At 54.1% G+C, this 15,812-nt stretch overlaps 1 protein-coding gene across 1 annotated transcript in view; it reads right to left on the bottom strand.

Moving 5' to 3' along the window:
- Positions 1-15,812, bottom strand: part of SEMA7A (semaphorin 7A (JohnMiltonHagen blood group)) — a 36,560-nt gene that overhangs the window by 13,623 nt on the left and 7,125 nt on the right. The window contains exon 2 of the mRNA XM_016210516.2: positions 13,484-13,700. Within this exon, the coding sequence (XP_016066002.1) occupies positions 13,484-13,700 (217 nt within the window). The remainder of the gene's footprint in view (positions 1-13,483; positions 13,701-15,812) is intronic.

Below are 15,812 nucleotides of genomic sequence, written 5' to 3'. Positions count from 1 at the left end.
AATAAAATAAAATAAAATAAATAAAATAAATAAATATACACACACACACACACACACACACACACACATATATATTTTAATATATCTTTATTGATTTCAGAAAGAGGAAAGGAGAGGGAGAGAGAGAGATAGAAACATCAATGATAAGAGTCATTGACCGGCTGCCTCCTACACGCCCCCGACTGGGGATCGAGCCTGAAACCCGAGCATGTGCCCTGACCGGGAATCGAACCCCAATCGTCTGGATCCTAGGTCTATGCTCAACCTCTGAGCCAAGCCTGGCCAGGCTATTTTTTAAAATATATTTTTATTGATTTCAGAGAGAGGGAGAGGGAGAGAGAAACATCAATGATGAGAGTCACTGATGGGATGCCTCCTGCTGGGGATCGAGCCTGCAACCTGGGCATGCGCCCTGACCGGGAGTCGAACGGTGATCTCCTGGATCATAGGTCAATGCTCAACCTCTGAGCCACGCCAGCTGGGCACAGCCTGGGCCTTTAAACAAAAGGGCTGACCCAAGCAATTTTGCCCAAAAAGGAAACTGTCTGCAGACACTGCCTCCAGGGAGATGTCTCATCTCCGGTGACATTGCTGAGGTTGTCGTGGTTGCAGAACTAAAATTCCAGGGATAGGACAGCTCACATCCTCCCACCTCTGACTAGCCTAAGGCCTCACCCAGGAACTCATCCTGACCACTGTTTATTGAGCTACAGCAAACTCAGGGGCAGCCAGCTTAGCAGTGACACCCAAGGAGGACACACTCCAGCCCAGGCATAAAAGAACTGCCATTTCCAAAATCTGCCCCAAACCCCTCTTGCTGCCATTTGTGCCACTCCTACTGACTCCGCGTTCAACTGGGCAAGGAACGCAACACACGGTGTGTGCAACCCACACCTTCACTCCCTTTCCTTAAGATACATCCCTATATGGCCAAGTCACTTCACCTCAGCCATTACCTGGCTCACTGCAGAGGTAGAAACTGAGGGCTCCTTGGGGACATGCCAGCCCAAGGTTACACTAGGAGGCTGGACAGACTGGCTAGTCCATTACTGAGTATTGGTTCTCAGGAGCTTTTAGGGAAATGCCAGCACTGTGGGCCACAGAGGACTGCTAAGTTCACTGCCTCTGGTTCACCTGGCTTTCCTTGGGCACTCCACACAACCCAAGCAGACTCCCTGCATCCAGAGGCTCACTCCCCATCAGTCCCAGCTATGCAGGCCCTCCTTTCCAACTGGGGTAAAATTAGAGTGCTAGGGTCAACAGCTGGAAGAAACAAGGCCTTCCTCACGCAGCTCCCACAGCTCCCCTTACACCTGCAGCCTGAGCAGCAGCCACCATCCCACAGCCCAAAGCCCAGCCTGGGATCCAGATAGTCAGTAGCCCCAGCTTCCCTCCCACACTCCCAGCCAGCCAGGGGCCAGGAAAAGCTATGAGTCTGCATCTGGTAATGTTAGGCTGGGAAAGAAGCTCTGAACCCCACCCCCAGAGGCTAAAGGGGAGGATCCCCAACCCTCAGACCACGCTGGCCATCTCTACCAGTCACCTAAACCTGCACCAGCAACCAGGCCACAACCAAGGCACAGCTGGGGGCCCTGGAAAGAAGCACCAGAGGGGGCCCTGATGGAGCCTTTGTCTGGGAGTCAAAGTCCTTGCCCTTCGAAGTCTAGTCTTATGGAAGAGGCAGCAGCCTGGCCCCGGGGAGCAAGGTCTGAGAGGAAACTGGCCCTACTCTGGAATTCAGTTGAGGGGTGAGTCAGCCACATCAAAGTAAGCTTCCACAATGCTCACGGAAAACTGTCTAGGTGCAGCTCCCAGGGCTGCTCACAAAGAATTTCTGAGGACAGAGGGCGGGTAAGGGCTGCTGCAGCTCAGTGTGGGGGGACTGCAGCATCAGGGCCAGGACAGTCCTGCACAGAACTGCAAGCTTGAGCCCTGTTCCCCACAAATCCCGGCTGCAGCCCCTGCAGTACGGGGGAGGCAGGGACTGCTGGCCCCATTTTGCAGAAGAACAAACAGGAACCCAGGAGCATTGCCTCCCTTGACCCCCAGGCTCCCGCCCCTCACTGCTCTGCGCCTGGTGATATGTATGGAGGGGATGGCACCAGTCTGGCCCCAGGACCTGAATTTGGCCCATTCTCCACCCTAGCCCCAGCCCTGCTCCTGCACAGCCCAAAGCCCTCAAAGAGCCTGATTGTGCCGGGGAAGTGTCTGAGCTGCAACAGCCCGATGGATACATGAAAGGAAGCTTTGTTCAGGTTGGCAGGAGCGGGGCCTGGGGACTCAGGGGCAGGAGGGCTGCCTGGAAGTAAAGGCAGCACCAAGCCTTTGGGGCCAGGATCCGTGGCCCTATGGCACCAACAAGGGCCAAGGAGGGGTCGGCCTTCAAGACTCTGCCCATGCAGAGCAAGGCCAAGGGCTGCCCCTAAAAAGACCCAGTCAAGGGATCAATTGTCACATCCCTAACGTGTCTTTTTGCTTCCTTATGAATTCAAAGAGATGGGGAAGGCAGATTAAAGCTAGAGGGGTCAGGAACAGGCAGAAAGAGAATTTCAGACAGGGGAAACAGCCAAGCAAAGTGGAGAAGCTGGCTGTATGGTGGGTACAGAGAACCTGAACAGAGAAGTTCAGGAAGGTAGGCTAAGGACCTGGGCGATGGAGCAGGGGAGGTGTTGCGGCTGACCCAAGAATACACATCCCTACTGCCCATCAGTCTCCAGGCTTCCCTTTCTCCCTAAGAACAGGGCCAGTGTCCTGAAAGCCAGCCCTCCTCTAGCCTAGCCCCCGCTAGTACCCTCCACCTCTTCTGCCTGCCCAGACCCCTCTGCTTCTCATCTGGATATCTAAAAGGAGCTCTGTCTGGCACCGTGTCTCCCCCCACACTCTCTAGCCTGATGCATTAGTGGCTGACTAAGTGGTAGCTAAAAGCTCCCAGAATAACCAGTAGCTCAGGCAGGGGAGGGGGCTAGGGAAACACAGGATGGGCATGGCCCCAGATGCGGCTTGGTACAAGGCCCCTCCCCCACCCCATGTGATTCCAATCCTTACTCCTTCTGGACCAAGGAAGAGCACACTCAGGCTGCCCTGTACCCAGCAGGATTCCATGGCCCTTCTAAGTCCCCACCCACCTCACAGTCAGGACTGGCAAGGCCCAGGCCCAGCCCAAACCAGGACTAGGGTCAAGAAGATGGCTAGGTGTGGGACGCAGTCTCCCTCAGTCACAGCCCCCCAAGTGGGGTTGTCCCTAAAGTTCTGATCCTGTTGGAACCAATGAGAGCTGACTCTTCTCATGCTCCTCACCCTCCCACCACTGTCCCAGCAGCCAGTTGGCCGGGTAAGTCTGGACTTCTGTAGGGTGGGTTCTCCTAAAGCAGCCCTGCGGGTGGAACACCATTCCTTCTCTCATACTCTCTGGGTCCTGTCACCACGCGGTCCACGCTGTCCCCATATCTTCATTGCTTGTGAAAGAGGGCAGCCCAAGGGGAGGGTGAAGTAGGAGCTGGAATGGGGAGGGGGTGGTGTTGTCCCTAAAAGGAGCAACAAGGGACAGGCCCCGAGGTCTGGTCTGAGCAGGGAGTCTTTAAACCTGACCCACTGACCCAACAGGTCTTGAATGCTAAGAACCCCTTTGAAAGTGGGTATTGAGGTTGGCTCTGAGAATGGCAGGAATTTAGATACTCAGCAGAAGCCGAGCCAACCTCCAGCTGGGAACCCAGCCACATCTGGCAGGAACTGCACCCCACCCTCACCCACCTCTCACTCTTGCCTCCCCCACAGCTGGCAGAGAGAAGAGGGAAGGCCCATGTGGAGCCTATGAATTAGCCTACAGCCTCTCTACCCTTTGGAACCCACACCTCACAGGTCAAGGTGGAAGGGAGGAGAACTGAACAGTCATTGAGCTGAGGGGCATAAAGGCAAGAGAGGCTCTGTCGTTGGCCCAAGGAACACAGCAAGAGAGGCAGGGACAGGCCACAGCCCAGGGTTTCTGGTACCCAGCACTGAGACCACACCTGGACTTTCTTGAGAGCCTCTGGATTTGTGAAAAGCTGTATATCTTCTCTCCACTTCCCTGTGTCATCTCCTACTCTCCACCCTCTCCCTCGCCACCAGGCGATAAGGCACTAACCTGATAACTGACAGGAATCACCCACAGACCTACCTTCAGGTGGGGTCCTGATCTCCAGGTGCTTTTAGCAACCAAAGCCTTAAATTCCAAGAAGTGACTAAAGGTGGAACGAAGTGCTGTGTTAGAGCAGTGGGGGGAATCCTTTCCACTGGGATGAATGGAGGCAAAGGAACAAATGTTTCATCAATTTTATCTCTCCTGCTATGGCAAGAGATGAGGGTGTGAGAGGCTACTCCTCATACCCAGAAGCCCAGTTTCCAAGATGGCACCGGCTCATGCTAAGGAGGGGCTATAGTTGTTGCTGGGGTGCTGGTGACATTCGACATTTGGCAGGTTCTAGACTGCTGCCTGGCAGAGGCAGAGCCATGCACTAGACAGGTGGCAGGCCCTTGATATGGTACTTAGCTCATGAGAAATGAGAGGTCTGCCTCTCTTTATCAGCCTGGGAACAGGGAGCTGTGTGCTGGGCTAAGGGGCGTATCCTCCTGCCCACCAAGGTCAGCTGTGGGTGGGAGGGGAGGATATCTCATGTGTGGACTAAGCCCTGACTCCAAGAAGCCTTGTGCTCCTTTTGGCAGCTGGGCGGCTTGTTGGCTATGACCATGACCAGGGGCTGGACCTGACTTCCTGACTTCAGTTTCCTCCTCTGTGGATCAGAAGGGCTAGTACTTGTTAAGGTCTAGGTTTTATGATTTTATGATGCACCATCAATCTTGGAATAAATCACAAAACAATCAGGGTTAAGTTTACAGGTCGTTTTTGGAAAGTGTGGGACTGTGAGTGCTGCCAAAGTGAGAGACAGCTTTCTGGAGGTAGAGGCAGCAGAAGAAGCCACATCCTCATCTGTATCCACCAACTGGCCCATCAAATCCCCCAACCACCCTGCAGTGTTTAAGTGAGCGTGGGTATACAAGCCTGATGTGGAGGTGTCCCCATTTTATAGACAGGAAAACTAAGGCCCTTCCAAACCAGCTCTGGGCCACTGTGCTCGAAGGATCAGGTTTGGCCAGTGGGGAGACCAGCTGAGGCAAAGGCTTGGAGGAAAGGGGCAGTTGAAAAGCAAGTGGGGGGAGAGGGAGACGACACTGAGCTGAGCCAGATTCAGGGGCTCAGGGAGGGAAGGTTAGCACTGAGACCCAGCTGGAGCAGAGAGGAGGCAACATGTCCAAGGAAGGCAAGAAGCCCAGGATGAACATCATGTCCTATCTACCTTCCACCTGTTTGTCAGCCCAGCAGGTTCTAAAAGCCCCAGAATGAGGCCAAGGTCAGCTGGTGGCTCCTTCAAAGGAAACAATAGACAGAGCTTCAGGGCCTGCCCTTGGGCTCAGAGCCAGGGCAAGGGTGGCAGAGAGGGCAGAAGATGGCTAGTGGACGGAGGGAGGCAGGATGAGAAAGCCGTTGAGAAACAGGTTTCCCAGCTCAGCACAGCCTGGGCCAGCCATGGGTGGGTAGAGGAGGCAGTGCAAGGGGAGCCGGCGAGGGAGAGCTAGCAGGGGCTGGGCTGCCAGCGCTGCATGTCACCAGAACCAGGGCTGCCAAAGGAGGAAGAGGATGATGGTGGCAGTGATACCTCTACCTACCACCTAACCTCCCACAGCACTCACTATGTGCCAGGCATTATTCTAGTGATCTGGGGATATATTAATTCATTTAATAATCACTGAACTCTTACGAGGTAAGTTCTCTTATTATCCCCATTTTACAGATGAGGGCAGCAAGACAAAGAAAAATTGAGTAACTTGCCCAGGATCACACCGCCGTTAAGTGGTGGAAAGAAGGTTGAAACTCAGGCAGACTGACTCTGGAACCTGTGCTTATAACTCTGTGCTCCATAGAGGGGCCCTTGGAAGTTTCCAGGCCAGACCCTCCCGTACAAATGAGGAGACTAAGGCACAGAGAGGGTATAGCCTGCTCAGACACCTCCTGGCCAATGAAGCCCTGACCTCCGTCCAATGATGCCCTAAGGAGAGTGTTTAAGTGAGCATGGATATACAGGCCTGATGTGGGGGTGGGAGTAGATCTAGGGGTGCAGCACAGCACTGAGTGCTGACCAGCATGACTAACTGGGAAGATAAGTCTACCGAGATCTCTGACCAGAAACAGAACATACTCTCTGGTCTTGGGCAGACCACAGTGAAGGGCAGGGTATACTCACAAACCCTTCTTTAATACATGCCCAGCAAGGTTCCCACCAGCCAGCACTGGCAAAAACACTCACCTCTTGGGTGTGGAGAAAAGGGAACCCTCGTGCATTGTTGGTGGGAATGCAGACTAGTGCAGCCACTATGGAAAACACTATGGAGGTTCCTCAAAAATTTAAAAATAGAACTACCATATGACCCAGCAATTCTACCTCTGGATATTTATCTGAAGAAACCCAAATCACTACTTCAAAAAGATATATGCACCCCTATGTTATATACAATAGCCAAAATATGGAAGCAACCTAAGTGCCCATCAGTGGACGATTAAATAAAGACGATGTGGGACATACACACAATGGAATATTACTCAGCCATAAAAAAGAATGGAATCTTACCATTTACCACATTGATGGACCTAGAGAGTGTTATGCTAAGTGAAATAAGTCAGACAGAGGAAGACAAATACTATATTATTTCGCTTATATGTATAACCTAAAAAAAGAAAAATAAGAGAACGTACAAAACAGAAACAAATTCATAGATATACAGAATAAACTGATGGTTGCCAGAGCGGAGGGGAGTTGGGGGGCTGGGTGAAAAAGGTGAAGGGATTAAGAAGTACAAATTGGTAGTTATAAAACAGTCATGGGATGTAAAGTACAGCATAGGGAATATGGTCAATAATATTATAATAATTACGTATGGTGCCAGGTGGGTACTAGACTTAGGGGGTGATCAGTTTGTAAGTTATATAAATGTCTAATCACTATGCTATACACTTGAAACTAATATAATATTGAATGTCAACTGTAATTGAAATTTTTTTAAATTAAATTCTAAAAACACCTCTACCCCTGGCTCCTCAGTTCAAGAACCTGCCATGGCTCCCCACTGCTCATCCCAGCAGGGCCAGGCCTCCTTTACAGAGGACAGGGCATGAAGGCAGAGAGACAAGTGGAGGGAGGCCAAGAGCTGAGGCCAGGGGTAGGCTTAGGCAGAAGACAGCCCTGGTCCCAGCCATGCCTGTCTCACTAGGTAGCCCTGGGCAAGTCCCTGTCATCCCCAGGCCAAGCCAAGGCTAGGGCTGGACAAGTAGGGACAGATGAGATAGTAGGGAGGGCCAGGACTGAGGTAGGTTAAATCCCATGTCAGATAGGGAGACATTTTAGAATAGGTTCCCAGGGCACTAACAGTGTGCTGAGCTTATCATGGTGACCTTCCTTTCTCAGTCAGGCCCAGAAGACAAACAACATGAGCAGCTCTCTGTGCCACACTCTACCCCCACCCCACACCCCTGGCCCTGACCCCAGCTTGGTTCCTCCCTCTCCCCAGGAAGTCTTCCCCAGTTGTACCACTCCACACTGACCCTTCCTGCTCTCACCCCATTACAGTCCTTGGCTGTATCTACTGGTCCTTCCTGACCTCTCCTGGTACCCTCCCTAGTCACTGGCAGCAGGCCGACCTCTCCTGGCACCTGGGTGCTGCCCAAGGACAGACCCAGGGCTTCTCCTCCCCTCTCGCCAAGGAGAGCTGAACATAGACCTAGGCACGCACGGGGCAGGGGCTACTTGCCCTCCATGATGAGGGCTCCTCTGGGGCTCCTGGCACAGAGCTCCCCCAAGTACCTGACTGGAAGCAGGGGGTGCAGGAGGCACTCAAGATCAGCCTAATCCCAGGCTGCTTTGGAGGTTAAACCCAGATTAGCCCAAGTTGTGACACAGATCAACCTGCCCCTAAAACACCCCCACCCCAGGCCCAGCTGCCCTGAGGAAAAAGCCAGAAGAGGTGCATTGAGCTGGCCCAAATCTAAGGTCCTGAAGGGAGGAAGGTCATGACCAGTAGGCTCCTGGGAGCAGATAATGCCGAGGCAGGAAGAGTCTGGGCTCAGCTGAGCCAGCCAAGGAGGAAAGGGACTCAGGGAACTCCAAGCCTGGGACAGAGAATGAAGGCAAACAGACAAGTGGAGGGACACCAAGAGCTGAGGCCAGGAGCAGAAGACACAGCCCTGGCCCCAGCTATACTCATCCCACTAGGTGACCTTGGGCAAGTCCCTGTTATCACTGTCCTCAGTTTCCCCATCTGTGGAACTTGTGGTTAGCTCAGCTGATCTGATTTTTTTTTTTTTTTTTCTGACGTCCTAAACTCTGTCCTGTCAGGTTGTGTGGGTTGAAGTCACGTCATGCAAGAAGGCTCCTTGGAGGAAGTGAGATAGCACTGGCAGAGAGGAATTAGAGGGTGAACAGTGTGCAGGAAGGGTTGACCAGTAGGGTAACAGCCCTGAGGCAGGAAAATGTGGGGAACTGGTGAATAGTGAGGAAAGAAGTGTGGAAGATAAGGTGGGAGTGGCGCCAGGATATCATGTAGGACTGGAGAAGTGGCAGCTCTGTCTCTGTGTGTCACAGGAGGAACTCTCAACATAGTGACGCAGAAGGATAGAGGAGCCTCACAGAGGCCAGGGCCCAGGCCAAGGCTGGGGAAAAAAGAACGTAGAGGCTGACTGGAGGGGGAGAACCACCCCCTTCCTCATACCACAGGGGACAGGGAGGGGATGGATCTCCTGGTCCCTCATGGCTTGAGCTGGCTAGGGAAGGGGGAAGCCCATTTTGGGGGGGCCAAACAGGGGCCACACTCCTCCATGCCCTAGAAGGATCCCTTCTTCCCCTGTTCTGAGAGACAGAAGACTTCTGGGGCAGCCAGGCCTTGCCAAAAAAGGAAACCAAGAGAAGGGGAAGTGTCTAGCCCCAGAATTGGCAACTAAAGCAGGGGAAGTGTGGTCAGTCTCCTGTGACACAGCTAGAAAGCCCTGCAGTGGCTGAAATGAGTGACATGGGGCAGGGGGAGGAAGACAGGATATCAGCTGGGGCCCCAGGTATCAACACAAGGGCCACCCACTCCCACCACTGTCCCCTCCAGGTAACTGGGCCCCATTCCCTGGGCTGAGCCTCTGCTTCCCACCTGCATACTGGGGGCTCTGGCCTGGCCCTCCTCATAGAAGGGTGCCCAACTCTCCCTGTTTCTCTCAGCCTGAGGAGTGATCTATCCCCACTAAGGAAGTGAAGGTTCCTGGAAGGGGCAGCTCGTCAGAGGAAGGGCATCTGCCCCTACCCCCCCAGCAGGACCAGGCTGGTGCCAAGGCTCCCTTCCATGGAAAGTCTCTACCAAGGAACAGGGCTCAACTGTCCCCCATAGTCAGGTGACCAGGGAAAAGCCTTGGTCTCCCAGGTCCCAGCCCCAGCTTCCCATCAGGAAGCTGTGACACTGGGGAGATCTTTCCTGAAAGCCATGGTCCTTCCTCCCCACTGCTGGGCTGGCTGTGGAAGGTCAGGTGGCTGAGCTCAGATGTCCCCTCCTGCAAGAAACCTTCCCGAAACCTGGAGGCCAAGGCTGACTCAATGTCTCCCACCCACTGCCTCCTCCTCTCCTGGTCCTAGTTGTAAGTTTTAGGGTCAGAAATCCTGCCATACCAGGTGCTTCCTCCTGTCCCTCCCCTCCCCCAGGTGGCTCCTGCTCCACCTGCCATTATGGCATACCATCTTTCAGAAAGCCCTCCCTAATTGGCGATACTGGGTTAGGTACCTCCCACAGCTGCCCTCTGACACATTTCATTGTAACTGCAAGTTGACCTGCCTGCTTCCCCGTCTACACTGAGAAGTCTACGGACTTGTCTAGTTTCTCATCCCTGGGTCCCCAAGCACAGTCTCATAACTAGTACAGGTTGGCCCCAGCAAATGTCAAATGTCAAAAATGCTGAAATATTATGTCTACCTTTTAGGCCACAAACCAATACGCCACTTCCTCCAGCTGATCCTCAGCTCATGAGAGAAAAAGATAGAAAAGAACATGAAACTTAAGGATTTCCCTTGACTTCCCAGGTTTCAATTTCTCCTCACAGCTAAGATCTGAACGGGCCACCAGAGCCTCTGTTCATCCCAAAGAAGCAAGAATCCCAGGGGATTAGTGCTCTGATAAGTGTAACTCCTTCCTCTACCCACATTTGAGGAAACTGAGGCTCAGAAAAAATCAAGCCCTTGCCCAGAACCACACAGAAAATCAGGCCAGAGCTGGGATCTCTTTCCCTCACACCATGGTTATGTTGGGCCCATGCCAGCCTGCTCTCAGAACCTTCACTATTCAGGACAGAGGGGTCACAGAGCTTGGCAGAAAGTTCCTAGGGGCATCACAGAGCATCTCTCTCATCTCTCCCAGCCTAGGACATCCCCCTCTTCTCCTGGGAACTGACCCCTCCCTGTTCTGCAGGGAGGTTCACCCTGAAGGTGAAGAGCACATCTAAGTCCCCAAAGGGGCAAGGATTTTCACTGAAAATGCTGATACTTAGGGAGTCCCAGCTGTGGCCTCATCCCTTGGAGGTGACAACAACCCCTGCCCTGGGGAGCAGCTCCATAATGGCTTCCCCAGCAGCCTCCAAATCAACAATAACATCCTGTTGTTTAATTGGACAAGGGAGAGGCAGAACCGGCTGGGCAGGTAGAGACTGAAGACTTGGGTTCTGTTTCTCCTTGGGGCAGTCTGGTTTATCTCTGACCTTGGGGGTCAGGTCCTTCCTGAGCTTCTCCATCTCCTCCAACTGAGGATGAAATGAGAGAGGGGTGCAGGGCTTCCACAGGCATGCCAATCTCCTGCCTTCACCTGCAACCCATTCCTCTCCAGTGCCTGCTTGCAGGAAGGTCAGGTCCAAACAGTCCTATCTTTGACAGGCTCATGTGCCCGTAACAGCCCTCACGGGACAACTTCCACAGCCCTTCCTGCTCTGGTGAGCTCTGAGGGTCAGAGACAGGTGTGGAGCTCAAGGGCACCCAGCAGGTTAGTGCTGGCACATCTCTCCCTGCCCAGAGCTGCTGGGCCAGAACACAATATGCTGGAGAGGTCTCAACCTTGGACAAGTGAAGGCTGGGGCCCTCCCAGAACTCCCTAATTTAATCTTTCCCTAGGGTGTAGGGGTCTATGAAGCAGAAAATAAGTGACAAAGAAGAGCCCTCCATAGTTGTTCCAGTCCCCACACCTGTCTTGGCTTAAAACTAAAACCCCAACCTATGCCTCATAGAGAAGTGGCTCCAGAACCACCATTATCCTTGATATGGTTGTTCCTGCAGGCTACCCCCACCCACTGGTAGACAGGAACCTAGTCCTATACTACAGCAAGGCCAGGAGGATCCTCCTCTCACCCCACTTCTGGGTTTGCCCTGCCCAAGACCATTTCTGTCCATGTGTCACCCCACAGGAAATAGAAGACAGATGTCAGCCAAGCATACCATCACCAGCTGGTGGTCCTGAGGAACAAGCGGATGGCAGGGTCAGCCTGGCCAGTGGGGTGCCTGGCACTGATGAAGAAGACTATAGGCTGCCTGTTCTAGGGGTTGACAAGTGAGGGGTTGAAAGACCGCAGCAGGGGACATTAGTATATTACCAAGCAGAGGGCACAGCCAGAGTGGCTATTACAGTGAAGTGTGTGCAGGGGAAAGAGAGGTGGAGCTGGGTTGGGAGCTTTGAAAAGTGGGCAAAAGAACTGAAAGCAGCTTCAAATAGCCTCAGGGTGGAAAGACTAAGTGCCCAAGATGGGGAGGTACATATTAAGTGCTAAGAAATAGGTGTGCATTAAATATGTGGGCGGAGGGGTCTTGGGAAGTCTTGGGGAATGGAGGCAAGCAGAGCCGAATGCAGGGGTTTGGAGCAGGGGGAGATGCTAGAACACTTAGACATGTCATTTATCCCCTTGAGAGGGCCCAAATGCTGTGCTGTCCAGGGGAGCCAAGGGTCTGACCCAAGGCAAAGATGCTGGGATGGCCTAGGCCTATACTACAGCAAGGCCAGGAGGATCCTCCTCTCAGGAAGCCTGGGCTGGAGGTCCACCTGCCTGCTGCAGGAACACTTCTGGCTGGGTAACAGAGCTGGCCCCCAGAGTTCCTCCTTCATGGCCAAGAAGTTGCCTAAATCCATTTCCCCTCCCTAACGCAGTGCTAGCACTGGTCCTGTGCCAGATCAGAGCCCTTGTCTGCACTGTGAGCTCAAACGTTGCCCAGTGACCTTGGGCAAGTCACATTCTCTCCACTGCAGCTGCAGTTCAGGCCACTGGTTTTGTGTGTGTGGGGGGGGGGGGGGTCCCTCACTCTGCTAAGAATACCTGCCCCAGATAATGCTCAGGCTCTGGCAATCCCTGCAAACCGCCTCAGGCATCAAAGGGCCCTGTGAGGGCCAGACCTGGCATGTTCTCCAACCCCCACCCTGAGTCCACCTCCATCACTGGCAGCTGCAGCACCGCCAAATTTGGGGACAGAACCCAAATTTGGTCCTGCGGGTGGGAAACATTTGTGTGCAATGCAGGGGAGGGGAGCTCAGTGCCTCACCGTTAAAGCCTCAAACCCCACCTAGCCGGCTTTCTGACCCATTTTATAAGGGTTTTAAACTAAGGCACCCCAGAGGGAGATTCCGGTCCTTCAAGCTTGCACATCCACCACAGTCTAAAAGCTGCAGCCCCCCCCCCCATCCGCTGCCTGGGGTCCCAACGGCCGCGCCCCATCCAACGCTGTGCCCCCCACACTGCCGCCTATTCCTGGTAACAACGGCCACGTGCGGCCAGGGTGAGGTGGGGGGATCGGCCGGTGCTGGTGCGGGCATTGCAGAGATAGCTAGCGCCTAGGTGCCCCAAGCTTCCGCACCGCACCAAGTCCCAGCACACGACAGGGTACCCACCCCTTTACCGGCCGGGCCCTGGGCCCTGGGCCCTGGGCCCTGGGCGGGGGCGGGGGCAGGCAGCGGGGTCTTTGTTCCCACAGCCAGAGCGGAGCAGTGGCAGCAAGGGGTCCGCGCCCCCCTCTCTGGCCCAGCCTGAGCCCCTTGCGACACGGAGCCCGCAGCTCAGGAAGAACGTGGGTGGAGGTCCCAGCTGGAGAGTCTTGCACAGAGGCCCGGAGCAGGAGGACGACGAGCGCCTCTGCGCAGAGAGGGGCCCGCTCCCTTCCTCTGTGCCCTGGCGGACTTGGAGCCACTTAGCTGGGGTTCCGGCCCCACCGCCCGCTCCCCGCAGCGTTCCAGCAGCTCCAGTGTGCCAGAGCGCACTCATCCAGACCCACATGCTTTCTGAGAGGAGCGCCCAGACCCGCAGAGCCTCGCGCACGCACTCCCTCCGGTGCCGGCACACTCTGCACCCACCCCGCTAGGCATCGGATCCCCCCTCCACCCGCCGCGCGGCGCCACCTACCTTTCCAGACAGTGGAGATTCGGGGTCCACTCCTCGGGTGGCCTTGGGTGTCGGCCGCTGCCCAGAGCAGCAGCAGTAGCAGCCGCAGCGGGCCAGGAATGCAGTAGCGCAGGACTCCGAGGGAGGTGCATCCGGGCGGAGGCGGTGTCATCCCGCGGCCCGCGAGCGACTGCAGCCAGCAGTGGAGACTGAGCCTGCACCGGAGCACTGGCTGATACTAGCACCAAGAGGCGGAGTCAAACGCCTGACCCCACCCCACCCCTCCCCCGCCCTTCACAGCCTTACTCGCCTCCGGCTACCCCAGCGGGAAGCAGTGCCCACCGCCAGGGGAACCTTCCTCATCCCCTCTCTGGCCGTTCCACGGGAAAACCCGGACAACCGAGACAAGACAGACTTGTGGTCTTCCGTGATTCAAGGTAGTCCTGTTCCCTCTCAGGGCCTCAGATTCACTCCCTCTAGCCAATGAAAAGATTTGGCATAGAAGTTGGGGATGACCTCCCTGAGGTACAGACAAGTTTACCAGGCAACCTCGCTAATGGCTAGCTCAGTGGTTTGGACCCTGAAGGCTGTGGCTCTCAGAGGGTAGGTTGGCCTGAGTGGACGTCTCCCTCTGAGCCTATAAGCAGGAGCAAGATGCTTCCCCCTAAGGTGGGTGAATGGCAGAGGGTGATGAACTGTGGGAAGCACTCAGCACCCCATCATTGCTCTGCTGTGAAAAGGTGGAATTTTCATCTTGGCCTGGTTCCCTCCCTTCCCTTCCCTCTCTCTCCCTTCCCAAACCAGCAGCCTTCTGGGCTGCCTCCCCGCAGCCAGCTGGTGTGTGCTCAGAAAATCCAAACTAATTTCCATGTGAGTGCAGGGGGATATAATCAACAAGGCCCCTTACCCAAGCAGGAAGAGAGGGAGCATCATGAATGCTTAGGACTCACTGTGAGGAGGAAGAGTCAGACAAGCTCTAGGGGATCTCTGCTTACCAGCTACATAGGGCTGAGCTACTGAAGACAACCTGGTGATCCCCTGCAAGGTCCAGGCCCAGTTCCTGTCCCTCTGCAGTCACCTGAGCAGCCCAGGCAGTTCTCCCATCAGCTCTGCCTAAAGAGGGCCAGACATTCCACCTTGGCTTGTGCCTGAAGGAGCCATGGATGGGAAATCCACTTATCCAGGGCTTAAGAGATGTCTCTCCCCAGGTGGACTGCACTGAAAGGACACAGGGTGAGGAGGAGGTAGCAAAGATGCATGTGAGCCTCCAGGACCCACACACTTAGCTGGACTTGATTTATACACTGGAGACACTAGCTAAGACAGGAAGCAGGCTGCTCTGGTCCAGTCTCAGCTCCCAGCCCTCTAACCTGATGTACATCCAGGAAAGTATTGTTATCAGGAAGTTTTGATTTACCATTCCAAATTTTGTTTCCAGCTATCCCCTCTGTCTTCCCTAAGAGTCCCAAGATACCCCAATAGGCCAAAAGGGTAAATCAAGATGCCACCAGAGACAGTGCAGGGCTAGGTTCCTGGTAGACTGAGTGGGGCCAACAGCTTCATAATGTCCAGAGGTATACTGCCCCAAAGAGAGGGAGGCTGTGGATAATTCAAGAGTCCCTCCCCAGGCCTGTACCCACACCTGTGGCGTGTGCTGCACAGGCTAGCCTCCAAGACTGACACTGTTTCCGGCCTAGGGCCTCATGCTGAGCTTTATGGCCCCATATCTGCCCTCTCTGCAAACATAAGCAAATTAAGAAATTGCCTGCCCCTGCCTTTAAGAACTGAGAATTCAGAATTAATGATAACGCTACTCACGTGCACAGCAACTCACAACACACAACCCACTTCCACCTACATTCTCCCCCTCAGTGAGAAAGCATAACCCCATGTTAGAGAAGGAAACTGAGGCACAGAGAAGGAGGGATCTACTCAAGGTCAGCTAGTGGAGCCAAGATGGAAACCTGGGTTTTCTGACTCTAATGGCAATAGCTAAGACTAAGGTTACTATGTTCTGTGCACGTTTCTTAGCCTCATTTTAAACTTATTTCACCTTTAGAATCTTTTGAGGTGGATGCTAGTATTTGGCTCCTTATGCAAACAAGGAAACCAGGGAACAGAGAGGGAATGTGATGTCCCCAAGGTCACAGTTAGTTAGAGAAGGGTTGAGATTAACACTCAGGTAGTGTCTCTGGAGCCTATACCCTTACCTTCTAGATCATAATGCTCTTAATGCAATGTCCCCTTTTGCTGCTGCTGCCACCTGTGTTAGACTGGATTCTGGATCCAAATGATCCTCCCAAAGACTGGGACAGGGCCCAGGTTACCGGGTGCTGGGCAGGAGGGTAGG

This window comes from Miniopterus natalensis, chromosome 1, assembly GCF_054644295.1.
Source record: "Miniopterus natalensis isolate mMinNat1 chromosome 1, mMinNat1.hap1, whole genome shotgun sequence".
Classification (NCBI taxonomy): Eukaryota; Metazoa; Chordata; class Mammalia; order Chiroptera; family Miniopteridae; genus Miniopterus; species Miniopterus natalensis.
Note: the sequence above shows the minus strand (reverse complement) of the source record. Positions and strands in the feature narration are given on the sequence as shown.